The 19,817-nt window shown below is 40.3% G+C and overlaps 1 protein-coding gene across 3 annotated transcripts in view; it reads left to right on the top strand.

Annotated features, from left to right (window-relative positions):
• The window catches only part of dym (dymeclin), a 247,668-nt gene extending 228,729 nt beyond the window's left edge, over window positions 1–18,939 (top strand). For all 3 annotated transcript variants that reach the window (XM_078419291.1, XM_078419432.1, XM_078419366.1), the window contains one exon: window positions 15,056–18,939. In XM_078419291.1, the coding sequence (XP_078275417.1) occupies window positions 15,056–15,205 (150 nt within the window). In that variant the 3' untranslated portion in view covers window positions 15,206–18,939. The remainder of the gene's footprint in view (window positions 1–15,055) is intronic.
• The last annotated feature ends 878 nt before the right edge of the window (window positions 18,940–19,817 follow it).

Below are 19,817 nucleotides of genomic sequence, written 5' to 3'. Positions count from 1 at the left end.
TGAATTACAAAAGCAGTTATAACACCGCAACAGAAATTTGACAATATATAATAATAATAATAGACAATATACAATAGACAATAGGTGCAGGAGTAGGCCATTCGGCCCTTTGAGTCAGCATCGCCATTCAACGTGATCATGGCTGATCATCCACAATCAGTACCCCATTCCTGCCCTCTCCCCATATCCCCTGACTCCGCTATCCTTAAGAGCTCTATCTAACTCTCTCTCGAAAGCACCCAGAGAATGGGCATCCACTGCCTTCTGAGGCAGAGAATTCCACAGATTTACAACTCTCTGAGTGAAAAGGTTTTTCCTCATCTCCATTCTAAATGGCCTACCCCTTATTCTTAAACTGTGGCCCCTGGTTCTGGACACCTCCCATAATATGACAAAGCTGAAATTAAATGATAGTTTGAAATCATTCCCCTACTTGTACAGAAGGTGGGATCATGCACTAAAGGGACATGATCAGGCTGGCAAAGAACATTGTTCATGAGGAGCATGCTCTTTGTGCGAGGGAGCCTTGCATTTGGGTACATGCCCATGCCTATTTTGCCTTTGAGATATGTGTAAAAGGTCAGTACTAATGGCCAAGAAGGATCCTGAGGCTAGAACATTGAGAGTGACCCTCTCCTTTATGGTAAACCAGTTGGAGCACACCTGTGATGTTCTATTATATGTCACAAATGTCTCTGATCTTGAGCAAGAACAAAGACTGCAGATTTTGTGTTGTTCTTTTAAACGGTTTCTGGGGTAATAGGGTTAGTAAAACCTTTAAGTGAGTCTGAGTAATAATTTTTAAGAGCAGTGACGGTGTAAATTTGATAGCAGATGAATTTTACATGTTGCACTATCTTTGACCATCATTTGGAGTAGTTCACCACTGAGGGAGAGTGCTAAGGAGAATGAAAAATCCACCAAACTCTGGAGGGACAAATTTACAGTTGAGTATTAAAGTATCCAGAGTTGAGACCCTTCTTCAGACTGAGATGCTGCCTGACCTGCTGAGTTACTCCCGCATTTTGTGAAATAAATGACTTCGATTTGTACCAGCATCTGCAGTTATTTTCTTACATTAAAGTATCCAGAAATATTTGCAAAAAATCTCTACTCCACATTTTTCCCAAATGTGTGAATCAATTACTAAACCCTGTGCCTGGCATGAATAAGTCATATTAAATGGAATGGAACTGCAAAATAGAATTAAATTGAATTGAAAGGTAACATGAAAACAGGTCCTTCGGCCCATCAAGTCCTTGTTGACTATCGATCACCCGTTTTCACTAGTTTTAAGTTATTCCACTTTCTCATCCATTCACCTTACACTAGGGGTATTTTACAGAGACCAATGAACTTAATAAGAGAGGAAAGCGGATCACCCTGAGGAAACCCACATGGTCAAGGGGAGAACGTGAAAACACCACACAGACAGTACCAGCAGTCAGGATCGAACTGTAGCCCGAATGCTACCTCTGCACCATTGTGTTGCTAAATATTACAATGCAGAAGAATCTGGGGTCTCAGTTCATGAAATACATGTACCAAAGGTAATATGGAAAGTTAATGAAATGGTTAGCCTCTGAAACTCCTGTGCTTACTTTCAGCATTTCAGCAACAATACAGGAACAGTCAGAAAGTGTGAGCCTCTTTGTGCACCGTCTACTTCCTCTTGAATATTTCTGGGGCTTGTGTGGCATTATGACCATATCCCAATGACCAATGTCTTTCTGTTGAACAGCTAATGGAAATTTGGCATTTCCTCTCAATCTTAACATTAAAAAAACACAACTGCTGCTGGTAATTGGAAATAAAACAGAACATTCGGGAAACACTCAGCAGGTCAGGTAGCACATCTGGAAAGAGAAACTGAATTTTCGATCTAAGACTTTCATCAGATATCTGGAAAGGGGTCTTCAGCCTTTCCACTAATGTTACATGACCTGCTAAGTCTTTCCAGTAAGTCCAGATTTTTTCTGAGTGATAAGATTTACTCATTTGTGTTCTTATATGTTCACAAACGTTTATACTTTAATACACCCCCAGATTGATTGCATTTCACTTCTGCCAGCTGTTTTGTAATGAATATACATATCTTTCTATTATTTTGTTTAAATCATAGATATTTTTATATTACATATCTCAGGATATTAAAGGAGGCTATTCAGCCCATTGAGTCTATACTGATTCTCAGAGCATTACCTTTAGTTCCATTCCCCTACTTATGATCCTTCTCTAAAGATCATGCAGTGCTGAGGTCCAATATCCTATAATCTTGTTGTGGTTAATATTCTTGAACCAGTCCAAACAGTGAAACTTCTTTTCTATCATGGAACCATTGAAGATACTCTCAATCTCATCCTGTTCCAACATTCATTTGGGATGTTCATGCTGTGATGGCAATTACTAGCAGACCATATGAATTATATTTGTGAGTTTCCATTGAATGAAAACAAGATGGTTTAGAACAAGGGTTCCCAACCTGGGTAAATTTACTCCCAGGGGGTTAATTTTGCCTACCATTATTGTTATTTGAACTTAAAATAATAATAAAACAGTATTTTAAAATTTCCCCTTTGTCGGTTGCTTTATTATGGTAGAAGTGTAAACTCAAATTACTGAACAAAACAGGGTGGGGGTAAATTTACTTTCGAAAAGTTGACAGGGGTAAATGGGACGTTAAAGGTTGGGAACTCCTGGTTTAGAATTTAGAGGCACAGCATGGAAACAGGCCCTTCGGCTAACTGAGTCCATGCTGACTATTAATCATCCATTCATACTAACTCTACTAATTCCCGTTATCCCACTTTCCCATCTATACCTTAAACAATTTTTTTTCCCGGTCAATACAATACAACAGATTGACCATACAGTTGTGAAAGTTAAATAGTACAAAATCATTGTATCAAATTCCTTAAACATTAGGGACCTTTTTGCAGATCTGCACATCTTTGAGATGTGGGAGGAAATTTGAACATTCGGAGGAAACCCATGTGGTAACAGGGAGTACATACAAATTCCAGAGACCATACAAACTCCACACAGATAGCACCGAGTCCAGGATCGAACCTGGGTCTCTGCCACTGTCAGGCAGCAAGAAGGGTCTCGACCCGAAACGTCACCCATTCCTTCTCTCCCGAGATGCTGCCTGACCTGCTGAGTTACTCCAGCATTTTGTGAATAGATCGATTTGTACCAGCATCTGCAGTTATTTTCTTATACTGTCAGGCAGCAGCTCTACAAGCTGCGCTACTGTACCGCCCTAAATGATATATGCAATAACGGTATATACAGGAAACTTCAATGAATTATAGAAACTAGGATTTTGTAAAGAGATTTGGAACAGTTTTTTTTTTAAGTGTACTGCTTAATTCTGCATTGATATTGTGCTCAGACTAGACTCTCAAAAGGTTAAATTAGCATCCATCAAATGTTGAAAGTTAGTTTGAATTTGGTTAATATGAGTATTATTTATCTTGGAGTGAAATGAAACAGGAATAGACTTTGCTAAGTCATTTTTCAACATGTTATTAATATTTTCAAATACACACCATTGTTGCCAAGCATGCTTTGGATATATGGGTGCTGGTCACCATTTGGTACCTTCTGCAAGCAGTGTGTGCGTGCGTGTGTGTCTGTCTGTCTGTGTGTGCATGCGCATGTGTGTGTGCTCAGTCACTAAACAAGCTGAGCTCACGCCACGTTCCTCATTGCATCACTAATTAGGCCATTAATGTACACTGCATTCCCCAATAAATGTGCACATGTGGTGATTAATTGCAGCTGTATTTCCATTCCTTGGAGTTTTTCTCCATTGAACCACGCTCCAAAATAGGTCACTTTGCAACACATCATACGTCATGGGAAATGGAGTCACAATCACAGTGAGATGAGCATTATTAGAGCATAAGATATTGAAACATGTAATTTCTTTCCTTTCAGCAAATGAATTAGTCTTCTCATGAGGGAAAAATTGCGTATGAAGTATGCCTACATGCGTACAATTCTTGCATACTTTTTTCATCCCATAGGCAGCACGGTGGCTCAGCAGTAGTGTTGCTGCCTTACAGCGCCTGAGTCCCGGGTTCGATCCTGATTACATGTGCAGTCTGTATGGAGTATGTACGTTCTCCCTGTGACCTGCGTGGGTTTTCTCGGAGAGATTCAGTTTCCTCCCACAGTCCAAAGGCATACAGGTTTGTAGGTTAATTGGCTTGGTAATATTGTAAATTTTCCCTAGTGTGTGTAGGATAGTGTGCAGGGATCACTGGTCGGTGTGGACTTGGTGGGCCGAACAGCCTGTTTCCACGCTGTAACTAAACTAAACTAAAAATCAGCACATCAAATCAACATTCGTTGCTTGCTGTTTCAATAGTACTTTGTGTATTTTACATTTAATTCTACCAAAGTGCAGAACCTTATATATTCCATCTGTCATCCTCTTGCTCACAAGCTTAACCTGTGTATATCTCCGGACAGACTATGCATCTTTCTCACTGTCCTCTTTTGCCCAGCCTTGTAAAATAAGTAAGGCTATGCCTAAATTATCGGTTGGCCATTAAACAGTTGTGAATGAGTAGAGGTATTGACCTTTTCTCCCAGCTACACCCAGGATTTCTGAGCTCCCTCTTGGCTGCATGTGAAAAAGCAATATTTACTTTTATTAATTACAGTAATAATGAAAAAATGAGTCAGTATATTTACTTCTGAGGGAAAGCAGCTTCAAGTAGATGGTCAATTATATATTTCAAAATATTAAAATTTGTCTTTGGAGAACTTTATTTCAATTGCTATCATTTTTTTCAATTTGCACCCTCGATGCTGCCTGACCTACTGAGTATTTCCAGTATTGTCTGTTTTTATCCCTTGGTGCACTGTTATTCGTTGCTCCAATTGAAGAACATGATTGGTTTGGTTCATGAGATCTGCTGTAGAAAAAGGGTGGGCAGATGACAAACCCTGCGAGTGCCCAAGAAAGAGTTCAAAGATGCTTGGAAAGTTTTGGGCCATTGCATTGAGGACTTGATATCATAGGATCCATATTTTTCATATTTTTGGTGATAGTTCTTTGATGACTTAATTGCTTAATTTGGGAATTTAGAAGGATGAGAGGAGATCTTATCGAAACGTATAAGATTATTAAGGGGTTGGACACGTTAGAGGCAGGAAACATGTTCCCAATGTTGGGGGAGTCCAGAACAAGGGGCCACAGTTTAAGAATAAGGGGTAGGCCATTTAAAACTGAGATGAGGAAAAACTTTTTCAGTCAGAGAGTTGTGAATCTGTGGAATTCTCTGCCTCAGAAGGCAGTGGTGGCCAATTCTCTGAATGCATTCAAGAGAGAGCTAGATAGAGCTCTTAAGGATAGCGGAGTCAGGGGGTATGGGGAGAAGGCAGGAACGGGGTGCTGATGGAGAATGATCAGCCTTGATCACATTGAATGGCGGTGCTGGCTCGAAGGGCCGAATGGCCTCCTCCTGCACCTATTGTCTATTGTCTAATACATTTTAACTGATATTCTGCTGCCGTGTAAATGAACAGAAGACTCATGAACTATATATTCATCGGTTCCTAACAGTAGCAAGTTAAGTTGATAAGGTGGTTAAGAATGCAAATTAGATACTTGCCTTAGTTTAGCAGCAACACACATTCTGTTAATACTGCAGAAGGTGATGAGGAGATTTTTAAAGAATCCCCTCATAATGTTATACATTATGTATAATATATAAGATCATCCCTCATCATGCTGCACTCCAAGGAATAAAGTCCTAGCATGTCCAACCTCGCCTTATAACTCAGGCGCTCAAGTCTTGGCAACATCCTCGTAAATCTTCTCTGCACTCCTTTTGCCATAACAACATTCTTCCTAGAGCAGTGTGACCAACCTGATCACAGTACTCCAAATGCAGCCTCACCAACTTCTTGTACAACCATAACATAACATCCCAATTTCTGTGCTCAATACCCTGACTGTTGAAGGCCAATGTACCGAAAGCCTTCGTGAACACTATCTACCTGTGATGCCATTATCAAGGAGCAACATACTTGTACTCCGAGATCTCTCTGCTCTACGACCTTTCTTGAGGCTTTGCCATTCACTGTGACGGTCCTGCCCTGCTTTGACTTCCCAAAATGAAACACCTTGCATTTATCTGCATTAAATTCCATTAACCATTTCTCAGTCCATTTTCCCAACTGATCAAGATCCTGCTGTAATTTAATCTTCACTATCTACAATATCACCCACATTAATGTAATCTGCAAACTTACTAATCATGCCTTCTACATTTGCATCCAAATCATTAATATAAACCACAAACAGCAATGGTCCCAGCACCGATCCCACCAGTCTGAAAAACATCCTTCCACTTTTACCCTCTGTTTCCTTCCATGAAGCCAATTCTTTTTCCAGCCGGTTAGCTCTCCTTAGATCCCATGTGACTTAACCTTCCAGAGCAGCCTGCCATGTGGAACTTTATGAAATGCCTTGCTGAAGACCTCACAGACAACATTTACGGCTTTGCCCACATCAACCTTTTTTGTTTACTTCTTCAAAAACCTCAATTAGATTCGTAAGACACTATCTCCCACGTACAAAACCATGCTGGCTATCCCCAATCAGCCCCTGTCTATCCAAATGCATATATATCTTATCCCTCTGACTTATCGCTCCAGTAACTTGACTACCAGGGAAATTAGGATCATAGGTTTATAGGTCCCAAGGCTTTTCCTTGGACACTTTTTAAAAAGAGTCACAAGATTAGCCACCCTCTAGTCTTCCGGCACCTCACTGTGTCTAATGACGATTCATATGTCTCAGGCATGGCACGTGCAATTTCTTCTCTAGCTTTTCACAGTGTCCCCGGATATATCTGATCAGGCCCGAGAGATTTATCTACCTTCGTACGACTTAGGATAGTCAGCACCTCCTCAAGACATCTCCATTAACTCTTCCAAGATCCCCTGTCTTCATGTCTTTCTCCATGGTAAAAACAGGGAAGAAATACTCATTGAAGACTTATCATATCATATCATATCATATATCTACAGCCGGAAACAGGCCTTTTCGGCCCTCCAAGTCCGTGCCGCCCAGTGATCCCCGTACATTAACACTATCCTACACCCACTAGGGACAATTTTTACATTTACCCAGCCAATTAACCTACATACCTGTACGTCTTTGGAGTGTGGGAGGAAACCGAAGATCTTGGCCTATCTTTTGCGGCTCCACACAGAGATGACCACTTTGGTTTCTCAGAGCCCTATTCTCTCTCTAGTTTAGTCTTTAGACTTTAGAGATACAGCATGGAAAGAGGCTCTTTAGCCCAGCGAGTCCATGCCAACTAGCGATCACACTATACACTATAGCACTGTCCGACACACTAGGGACAATTTACAATTTTACCAATAACCTACAAACCTGTACACCATTTGGAGTGTGGGGATAAAGCCTTGGTCATATGGAGAAGGCACAAACTCAATTTCTCTCATCATCCAAGCTTCCTTACCTCCCCTTGCCTTGGGCTTCACTCTTAACAGGAACATGCATGCCCTGAACTCTTGTCATCACACTTTTAAAGGCATCCCACTTTCCAGACGTTCCTTTGCCAACAATCAACCTATTCTAATCAACTTTAGCAAATTCCTGTCTAATACTGTCAATGTTGGCCTTGGCCCAATTCAGAATTTTAACTTGTGGGCCCGCCCTATCTTTATCCATAATTATTTTAAAGCTAATAGAACCATGGTCGCTGGTCCCAAAAGGCTCACCCATTGCCACCTCAGTCACTTGCCCTTCCCAATTCCCAAAGAGTATATCAAACTTTGCCCTCTCTCTTGTACAGCCCTCTACATATTGCCTGAGGAAACCTTCCTGAACACATTTGATAAATTCCACCCTGTCTAAGCTCTGGACACTATGACAGTCCGATTGGAAAATTCAAAATCCCCTATTACAACAACCTTATTAGCCTTGCAGCTGTTTGCAATTTTCAGGCATATTCGCTCTTCTAATTTTCATAGACTTTTGGGGGCCGATAGTATACTCCCAACAAGGTGATCATCCCCTTTTTATTTTTCAGCTCCACCCATATAGCCTTACTGGACGAATGATCAATAATGTCATCTTGGACTATTGCCGTAACATTCTCCTTAATCAATAAGGCAACATCCCCTCCTCTTTTACCCTCACCTCTCTCTCCTATTGCACCTGTACCCTGGAAGATGAAACCGCTCGTCCTGTCCCTCTCTTAGCCAGGTTTCCATAATGGCTACGAGTCACACATACCCTTCCATGCCATGTGTTCATCCATGCCCTGTGCTGTACTGTTCTATGTTCTGTGTTAATTTAAACATGAAATTAGGAGGGCTACGGGATTTGCAGATGATACTAACATAGGTTCTATCAGAGACTGTGAAGAAGGTTATCAAGAATTGTAGCAGGATCTTAATTGGCTGGGTAAGTAATCTGGGTGTAATAAATATTAATGAGGTGGATGAAAATGCAGGTAATCTGATTAGTACGTTTGCAGCTGAATCAAAAATTGTTGGAGTTGTGGATATTGAGTAATCGAATCAAAGGATGCAGCCAAATATAAATCTGTTGGAAATTTTGGCAGAGAAATGGCTGATGGAGAGATGCCCCACTGTCATTTGAAGCAGTGGACAGAACTCTTCGAGATCTATGCAAAAAGAACGATGAGCCTTTTGGCGGCATTCTTACCATTTGTTGTGGCGAATTTCGACAACTCCTTCCTGTTGTGAAAAGGGGAAATGATGCTGATGTTGAAAATTCCTACATCAAGAAATCCTATCAACGTTCAAATTGTTATATTTTGTTATTCACATTTTAAACTTTAATAAATCCCTTTTCCACTTGCTGTGCAAGTCAGCCGCCCATGCGCAGTAATACCTCCATGTTCCACGTCACAATGGAAACCCGACGGGCGGGAATGGCGGCGCCACCGGAGAGCCCCTAAGAATGGAGGGGGGGATAAGGGGGGATGGAGTGGGTGACTGGGGGGTGGGAGGGGAAGGGGGCAGTGGGTGGGGAAGAAAGGGGGTTGAGGGGATGGAAGGGGGGGAGGGGAGGGTGCTAGACCAATGCAGAAAAAAAACACAATTTTAAAGAAAAATCACGATTTTCATTGAGATGGTTTTTAAAAAAAAGCCATTTAATTTAAAGAAAAAAGCGCCATTTTCCCACGTCACAATGGCAACCCAATGAGTTGTGGGCCCAACGGGTCCACTTGGTCTAGTGATTCTATAAAACCCTCCATTTCCTTGCTACTACTTTGGACTTCAGACATACAACGCAGAAACAGGCCCTTCGACCCAGCGAATCCGCGCTGACCTGTAATCACCCGTACATTAGTTCAATCCTACACACTGGGGACATTTGACAATTCTTTGCCTTTGGAGTGTATGAGGAAATCGGCGCACCCGGAGAAAACCCACGCGGTCACAGGGAGAATGTATAAAGGCCTGATGGACACCACCCATAGTCAGGATCGAACCCGGGTCTCTAGTCATAACCAGCGATGGTGGTGAGGGAGTTTAGATCATTGGAGAATTGCCTGATTTTTGGATTGTGTAGTCTGTAACTCAGCAGTTCATACATTGGTGTGTAAGAAGGAACTGCAGATGCTGGTTTAAACCAAAGATAGACACAAAAAGCTGGAGTAACTCAGCTGGACAGACAGCATCTCTGGAGAGAAGGAATGGGTGACATTTTGGGTCGAGACCCTTCTTCAGACCCTTATTCAGGTCTGAAACGTCACCCATTCCTTCTCTCCAGAGATGCTGCCTGTCCCACTGAGTTCATACATTGGTATTGTTTTGCATTTTTATATTGAACTTAAATTGAAGTATTTGAGAATCTCTAACATGGGCACTTTGCCCAACCCATTCTTCATTTTGTGTGCCTGGATTTTAACATTAGCAGTATATATGGGAGAAATGTAAAAAGGTTGCAATCATTGTTATAAAAATAAATTGGCTGCAAACTAACTCTGTAACTATTGAATGCAATTATAAGTTAATTGAAGTGTGATTTGAGATCTTGTGACCTGTTGCATATCTAGATTATACTGGTAAAGATTTACGTGCATTGGGAATTCATTAAGAATTGCCATCTTGCTTTGGGTCTTTGTTAATAAGTGTTTGTTATATTGGCTGACGCCAGTTATATGATCACTTGGTCTGAAAATGAGATTTTACTTTATTGTTAATTAATATCCAACTATTCTGCACATGCTATATTATACTGAGGGATCAATTTCACTGCCTTTAACTGATGCCCGAAGCTGGCAGACTGGCAGAAATATTAGCTAAAGCAGCATATTACAGTGGTTTGTATGGAGCGGTGAAATGTAGACGTCTTCATTGTTCATTGGGATGAAATTACCATTCTGGGCAAGACATCAGTGTGCAACAGGATTAAAGCATTGATGACAAAGGCTGGGAGGCAACTGCTCATTAATAATGTAATAGCATCTGATCATCTCTCGGTAGTAATGTCAATGTTTCCCTTGTGTTGGCTCAACAATCTGCCTCTCGTCTGAATTATATCCTTTTGTAGAAAGCTGAGTCAGCTTCAGTTGGCATGATAGTACTTTAAATTATCACTCTTTTAAATCCCAAACTTCTGTCTCAGACAAAATTTGTAGAAAATTGAGTTTCCAGGTTCACTGAGATGTTACAAGTTCTAGGAATCTGAAGCATATCTTTGGAGATCCTAGTATTTTTTTTATCATCTTAGACAATAGACAATAGGTGCAGGAGTAGGCCATTCAGCCCTTCGAGCCAGCACCGCCATTCAATGCGATCATGGCTGATCACTCTCAATCAGTACCCCGTTCCTGCCTTCTCCCCATACCCCCTCACTCCGCTATCCTTAAGAGCTCTATCCAGCTCTCTCTTGAAAGCATCCAACGAACTGGCCTCCACTGCCTTCTGAGGCAGAGAATTCCACACCTTCACTACTCTCTGACAGAAAAAGTTCTTCCTCATCTCCGTTCTAAATGGCCTACCCATTATTCTTAAACTGTGGCCCCTTGTTCTGGACTCCCCCAACATTGGGAACATGTTTCCTGCCTCTAATGTGTCCAATCCCCTAATTATCTTATATGTTTCAATAAGATCCCCCCTCATCCTTCTAAATTCTTCCATCTTTTTGACGATTGGCCTCCAATTGTTCATTTTCTACCCACATAACAAGTGAGCAACTACCCAAAATGCTGTTTTACATGGAATGTGCAATACATAGTGGCCCAGGGTTTTGTGGCCAGTGGCAAAGCAATGACTCTGACCAAAGACTTCAAACAACGTTTGCTTCAAAGGTCAGTTTGGTGAGCACATCCTGTTCCAATCATCCACTGCTATCAAGAGCGGGTTCATTGCAGATACATGATGTCTTGTCACCCTGATGTCTTCAAGTTGTTTGAATGGCAATGGGCCAAATCATGGACCCTCAAACTGGTAGAGAACAATCAGCAAAACCATATGAAAAAAACTGTAGGTGCTTTTTTCAAAATGCTGGAGTAACTCAGCGGGTCAGGCAGCATCTTGGGAGAGAAGGAATGGGTGACGTTTCAGGTCGAGATCCTTCTTCAGACTGATGTCAGGGGAGGGGGCAGGACAAAGATAGAATGTCAGCAAAACTATCCACTCTGGTCAACTCCTCTCTAGCCGCTGCACCTGTGCATTGTGCCAAGGGCATTAGCGTACTGATGCTCATGTACTGAGCTAAAGCCTGGATCCAATCCCACAACTTTATTCCAGTTTTTGCTGACCCAATTTGCTGAGAAAATTAAGACCAGATAAATGGAAGGATTATTTTAAGTTATCTTAATATTTTTAATAAGTCTACCATTTTAAGAAGCTTTTGAAATTATGTATTTATTTTAATAATATTAATGTTTAATTATTTAGGCTCATTTGAAATGTTGCAAAGATTATTGGAGACATTTAAAAGTGGTTAAAAGGCTTAAGGGCCTGTCCCACTTAGGAGATTTTTTAGGCGACTGCCAGCGACTGTCAAAGTCGTAGCAGATCGCCAAAATTTTCTTTTACCCGACGACAATGACCACGACAATGCCGAGTCAGGTCGAGATTACAGCGTCTTCGGAAACATCGTGAAATTCCCACGCTGTCAATGCTTCTCCGGCGTCCTAATTTTCGCAGAAATCACTGACAAGTCGGTAAGTACTTGAGAGTTTTGAACTATAACATCTTGTATGGGTTACTTAAAAATCAAGCATCACTGTAACAAGGCATAAACTGGATTTACTTCCAGTTTACTAATAGCTGTATTAAATATTTAAAATAAATTAAGTGGTTAAGTGGATTTTTGTGAAAAATGTGTGGGCATTCTTTGAAAATGTACGGGAGATGCATATCTGGTTTCTGGGTTGCATATCTGGGTTGGGAGCCCACTTTAAATGTAATGGCTGATGGCCATAAACATCGCGAAATTCCCACGCTTACCTGACCGTCAAACTGTGGCCTCCAATCTACCTGTCAAATGCCCTGACGGTAAATAAATTGGTTAAACATGAGCATTTTATGGTATTTTGAAATGACTTTACTTATTTTAATATTATGTGCTTCTAAATGCATCTAAGAGAACCTAGCAAACCTGGGGACAGCATGCGACAGCACCCGCAATAAGCAACGATACCTGGCGACAAGCCAGCCGTCGCCGAGAAATTTCACTCCGGATGATTTCTCAGCGACGCGCTGGGATCCACTACGATTCTTGGAATACTCCTCACGATCATGCCCGCGACACCCGGCGAACTGTCGGCGACAGTCTAGTCACCGGCAGTCTCCTTAAAATTGCCTAAAGTGGGACAGGCCTTTTAGGCTGTCAGAGAAATGTAATTGATTGATATATTCAGAAGACTTTTGAAAAACCTTCAACTTGTTGATTGATTTCCTCATATTTTTATGATGGGAAATAACATGCTACAGTTCAAAATTTGCAAACAAAAAGGAACATTATGGCCATAAATGGTAACAATTCAAATGTAAAGCTACAACACGGCATTACCCCATGTTTTAGGACTGAGACTATATTGCCAACAACAGCCAAATTAAAGTTTGGCTCAGGTTAGTAGTGAGGCTCTCACCTCTAAATTACAAAAAGCAGTACTTTTCACCCAGAGAGTTGTGAATCTGTGGAATTCTCTGCCACAGAAGGCAGTGGAGGCCAATTCATTGGATGTATTCAAGAGAGAGGTAGATATAGCTCTTAGGGCTAACGGAATCAAGGGATATGGGGAGAAAGCAGGAACGAGTACTGATTTTGGATGATCAGCCATGATCATATTGAATGGCGGTGCTGGGTCAAAGGGCCGAATGGCCTACTTCTGCACCTATTTTCTATGTTTCCATGTAAAGGATTGTGTGGTAAGGAACTGCAGATGATGGTATATACCAAAGATAGACGCAAAGTGCTGGAGTAACTCAGTGGGTCAGGCAGTATCTTGAGAAAAGGGATGGGTCAGGGCCCTTCTTCTGACAAAGTATAGAGGTTCCCTGCCCTATATTTTCAGTCTGAAGAAGGGTCCCGTCCTGAAATGTCACCCATCCTTTTTCTCCCGAGATGCTGCCTGACCCACTGAGTTACTCTAGCACTTTGTGTCGATCTTCAGTATTAAAGAATTGTTGCATTATCACAGAGTGACATTGGTGGGTTGAAATTGTCATGCATTTTCTTTTCATCGTTTTCCTTTTCAGCTGAAGTAAAGATTCCAAAGGACTGTATGAAGGGAATTGCTGCTGTCATGGGTAACCTCCAACCCTCTCCCAAAACATCAGCACAAAATATCTAGTCATTTCTATCCAATGTTTATTCTGGAATCTTACTTTGTACTGACTGTCATTGCTGTGTACAAATTGTGTAAATAAGTGACTACATTTAAAAAATAGATTATTGCCTGTGAAGTCATTTACAATGTTCTAAGAACATTGTAATCTTGCATTTGAAATCCATTTATTTATTTATTTGGGTTGGGGTTTTTTTGCAAGTATGACTTATACACAGGACACTGACCGGGGTGATCACTGTAGTTGGGGATATTCTGGTCCTGCACTGCAGAAGCACAGGCCAACCAGTGTTCCACAAACCCTACCGGTGGCAGTGTAATCCCCGAGTGGCAGCAGTAAAGATCGTGGTCTAGAAGGCTACACAGAGAGGAACAGGATAATAGAGGCAACAGCAAAATAGAGGCAACAGCAAAGGAGAACAGGTTTCTAAAAGAGACACAGGGTCCCAAAGGCATCGGAATAAATAAATAATTGTATAATATTTGAATTAAGACAGTGTAAGATATCAAAGGGACTGAGGGTAAAATAGGATTAGACTGGACAAGATTGTATTTAAACTGAGGAAACTTCTATTGAGGGAAACAAGGAAGTAATATATGGAGGATGTTAAGCAGCCTTAATGGACATTCTCATTATTTATTCTTATGACTCTAAAGGACAAATTAAAGTATTGAAATATTGAGTATGATCAGAACAATCTTGATCTCCAAAGGCCCGGTCTTGGTTGTGTGGTGAAAGTGTAAGGAACAGCATGTTACTGGTGGGGGAAGGATAATAGACAATAGACAATAGGTGCAGGAGTAGGCCATTCGGCCCTTCGATGCAGTGGTGGGGACCCAAAGTGCAGCAGTAACTGCAGGATCAGTCATCTACCTGGCCTCAGCCCACGCAGACTACCTTTTCAGATCATGTGGTTATTGGACTTGAATAATACAGATCTGTTGAATTACTGTGCTAGACTACACTGTACATTTTAACACCTTTCTTTAACAAAGTCTCACAAAGTACTTCACCTCCACACATCCTCATCCAGCATGGCTACTCTGCTAGTGTGGGCCACCCACGAGGAGCAGTCACTCGGGGATGCTAACTGGTTTCAGCTGTAAAACTGAAACTGCCCTCGTTAAGTGTGATGACTTTTAAACGATCCACTTTTTTTTGGTGTGTTAACAGAACGCTCTGTGTAAAATTAATAATTTTTGTTTATCTCTTGCTTTCCTCACAGAAATTCCCAGAGCTCAAGTTCAAGTATGTTGAAGAGGAGCAACCTGAGGAATTTTTTGTTCCATACGTTTGGTCATTGGCTTACAACTCCACCGCTGAATTATATTGGAATCCACAGCAAGTCCAGCTTTTTACAATGGATTCTGGCTGAACAGTGTTTCTTGGGAAAATTGTGGTGGGGAGAGGTAGGGGTAGGGTGGCACAGATAATGGTACAATTGTATAAGAAGAGCAAGACTCTTTCATCCAGTTTTTCCGAGCTCTGCACCTTCAATAGGATGTTAATGTTATGCACAAGGAAAAGGGAATTGAGGATGCAACATATATTGCCATTCATGTATCAGAGTACTGCTTCAAATGGCTGGAAGCAAATGATTATAATTGCTAATGTTTCAATTTCTTTCATAGTCAGTAATATCAAAATGAACTTTGCCTGTCTAGGGCAAAAAGTGATATATCCCTGCCCAAATAATAAAAATGGGAGGGTGGGGAGGAGCGAAATGCAAAACATCCCATGAATGCAACACTCACTTTTTTTCTAATTTTATTCAGATTACCAATATTGTTTGTTGCTTATAATGTTGCTTAAAATGTTTTAGAATTGCAGTCTTCCTGATTCAAGCAAGTTATTTGTAGGTTAAAAACTGAGCTAGCATGGCACGTTGTTTTATTTAAGTTATAATAAAAGCTTTAAGAAATGGATTTGTGTGCTCATTGACGATGATGCTGGTCCTGGACAAATTATGTTTAATGGCAGTACTGTCCAGCTCATATTTTGACTACCAAACGAGCAACGATACTGTCAATTAACATTTTTTAAACAGAGGTTCTTATTTGCATTTTGAAATGCCTTATGTGCACCATTATGAGCAAAGTATAAAATAAGAATGTCGTTTGATCAATATATCCGTTTAGAAATGTATTTTCAGTTGGAGGATTTAGATCAAAATAAAACTTTGATATCATTTGATTACTTAGTGGATAAATGTTCCTTCCTGGTTGTTGTATAGAGTTAAATAAACCAGAAAGGTCCCAATTATGGATATATTCATAGAATGCTTCAACTTTAACTTACTACAATGAATACCAATGAAAGTAGCTAGTGATATAGGAAATGAAAATGGTAGATAATAAATGGCAGAGCCAAACAAGGAGTTCAGCTGCATTAATCAGTGTGCATGTCACCGACACCATACATGATATTCAGAACCAGAGTGGGAAATATCTATTCTCTCTAAATCCTTTACACAAATTGTACAATAAAAGTTTGTTCCAAACAGTAACACAGTAAGATTTGGTACTGGACCAAGATCTTGTATGCCTATCAAAAGAAATTCCATGGATCTATATATAGAATTTCAGATAGTTTTCCCCAACATTCTAATCACAATCTAGCTCCAAATTAAATAATTAAATTATCAACCATTGTTTGTGCATAATTGTTACATAATAACTCTTCAAAAAGAACAAAAACAGAAAATGCTGGAAACACTTATCAGGTCTTTGGTCTGAAACAGCGACTCTGTACCTCTTTCCATAGATGCTGCCTGATCTGCAGAGTGTTTCCAGCATGTTTTGTTTCAGATTTTCAGCATCTGCAGTTAGTTTGATTTTCACAATTTCAAAGTCATTTATTGTATATTGAACGATCACTCTATCCTGAAAACTGTTCTAAATTGTTACATACATCACATTTTTGTCTGCACACTTTTAAATAAGAACTAAATATCCATCAACAAAGAATTAATTACATCCAAGATTACCTACTATTTTCTCCATTATATTACTATTATTACTTTTCAACCATGCACTTGCATAGCTCCATGCACACCTGAATTTATGTATTGGTTTGCCACCAATGTAACTAGCGATAATGTCAAAGTACTTTGCCCGTATTTTATGACACTGGCATCAGCTTCAAACCCTATTGTTTAGGTCCTATAGGGTCCGAAGATATGTTATTTCAACAGTAGTTTTTCAAGCACGGGCGAAGTCATGACCTAAGACCATGCCTCTACATTGCATTGGCTCACTGGGCAAAACACTGCATCTAAGTCAATATAGATGTGTCATGATAAGCTCCCACCATTTAGCTGGTCCAAGGGAAAACCAGCTTCACATTACAATATATCTGCAATGCATGATGGAGTTAGCTCTGTGTAAGGCCTGCACAAACATTTTACTGAACACTTGGTCTTCTGTTTTTGTTCTGTGAGATTAATAGTTTCCACTATTGAGTTTACATTTTCACAACAGCAAAGTTTGCAGCTGTTTTATGTGTTTCAGTTTCAAGTCCTGCATACGGGATGGTCAACTTTTTGTCCTTTCATATTCAGTCTTTGCTAATATTCATGGTCCATCCTAAATCCCCTTTACGTGCTTGTTAAAAGTAATTTATCTTGCTGTTGGTCTGGAAGCACAGACCTGATCAGAGAACAACAACAGAATTCCTTCCTTTAAAAACATTAATGATCCAGAGACATATTTACAACTGTCCAATATTTTCTTGGTATTCTAGAATATTTAATTAACTGAATTTCACCACCTGTAGGTGGTGCACACACCATACTGACTTGAAAGTATTTCACTGTTCAACCATTGTTACTGGAAACAAATCCTGGAACCTGGTACTCAATATCACTGTGGGAATGCTTTCGAGAAGGCGCCCCTTCACCACCTTCTCAAAGAGAGATTAGGGCTGGGTAGTAAAATGACAGCAGTGGCCACATTTGACAAATAACTATTTGTTGCAATGCAGGAATTTGAGCACACCTCCACAACATTACCACAGGGCTCTGTACTATTTGTCCTGCTAATTACTCTCCCACCCCAATGGATTTTATATTTGTTATCAAACGAGCTGAAATAAAATCCAAATGGCAGCAGCTGAGCTCAGGAAACGCGCATTTGCCTGGATATTTGATTGCACAGTACTGCAACCAACAGTTATTTCACCACTGTGTCTGGAGTGAGACACAAAGCGATCATTTCTCTATTATTTTACACCACTATGGAAATGCAACGCGGTTTTTCTCGGTATAAGTGCACATGACCTGATTTACATCATTTGAGGTACGTCTGATGTGCAATTTCACACGCAGTGTTATATTTGCAGCATTGTAGGAAAAGTCACATTATGTTGTCCCTGGAGCACCCACTGTTGGTCATCCCTGAAGCAACTTGGTTTTAATGTCACTGCTCTATTCTGAGGTCCCCACTGAAGTCAAGGCCATTACTTATGTCCTGTGGTTTTGGTTACTGCACATGCCCCAATCAACACCAATCACATTCCTCAACCCTCTGTTAACAATCACTTGTCCCCAAATCTTCCTCTGATCTTCAAGCCTACCTCCTACGAAGCATTGATTATTTCCCTTTGTTTCCCTCCCTCTCCCCACACCCAGGCCAGAACCAGGCCAAAACACCCTCAGCCTCAACTGGACAGTGGACTGAACTAAGTGCAAATTAAACTCACTAAGTCTGCACATCAAGACAATGAGATATATGGATAGACACAGTATATATTTCCTCTTGATTTTTGCACTTTTCTATTGAGTAATATTGACGTCAGGAAATTCTTGCTCTGTTTAAATCTTGTGATCATCAAGACCAGTGTTTCGGTGTGTTCTTACTCAAGGGGTAAATTTCCCCCTCAAATAATCTTTAGTTAATTGTCACGTGTACCAATGTACAATGAAAAGCTTTATGTCACTGGCTATCCAGTCAGCGGAAAGGCTGTACATGATTACCATCAAGCTTGATGCAGAATGTAACTGAATTGGGGAAAGTTTTTGTAATTCCATCTTCATGTTTGTGTAATTTTATTTTCCATTCTTTTGTTGTACAGTTTTATTTATGTCAACAAATTTGCTCTGAAATAAATTCCTCCCATGAATATCAAAGAATTGGTCTAGATTTGCTTTTCTTTCTCTTGTTTACATTTCTTCAATCGACAGTCACTTTTTATTAGCCTAAATCCCTGTGTGCGTTTTAAATGACTTACTGTATGGGAATTTTGGAACAATTTAGCTGGAGTCAATCAGTGAATCACCTTGCTGCTTGAATGAATTATGATACTGCCATTTTTTGCACTTCACCAAATTCCAGATCATGTTACTATTTTTTGGGCAATGTCCTCACACCTAATGAAGTAGTTTGACCAAAAATATAGCTTTTATGAAAATGAATGGGATGCATTTTTAATAGCTAGAAATGACTGAGGTTCTTAGTCATTTTTGTAATAATCTCTTCTCTTTCTGCCATCATACAAAGTAAAGGGAGGCAATGGTTGGGGTGTTGACTGTTAAAATTTATATTTTCACTTCCGGGAGAGTATTGGTGGATTCACAGTGAAAACCTTGGTTAGTTGTCACTAACAAAAGTAAGCCTGGCTTTGTCTAGCTTTGTCACCCACTAATCATAGAGTTAGCAGCATGGAGCTTTGTGATTTCTCTTTAGCACAATCAAGAAGCAGTCATCTCTTTTCACACAAGTTGACTAATGGCATCATGCTGTTATGTTTAATAAACCCATCACATTTGCAATAAGTTACAAGCTATTAAAATCCAGGGCTCTTTTCACTTGACAATGACATTTAAATTTCACAGATATGCATAGGATAAATAGTACCTATGAAAGGCTACATTGTAAGCTTGGTGAACAAATAGGGAAAATATTTCAGGAGGGTAGGCCATATGGAACTGAGCTGAGGAGAAATGTCTTCATTCAGAGGGTTGTAATCTTCAGAAATATAATGCTTGTGGG

This window comes from Rhinoraja longicauda, chromosome 1 (genome assembly GCF_053455715.1).
Source record: "Rhinoraja longicauda isolate Sanriku21f chromosome 1, sRhiLon1.1, whole genome shotgun sequence".
Taxonomy (NCBI): Eukaryota; Metazoa; Chordata; class Chondrichthyes; order Rajiformes; family Arhynchobatidae; genus Rhinoraja; species Rhinoraja longicauda.
Note: the sequence above shows the minus strand (reverse complement) of the source record. Positions and strands in the feature narration are given on the sequence as shown.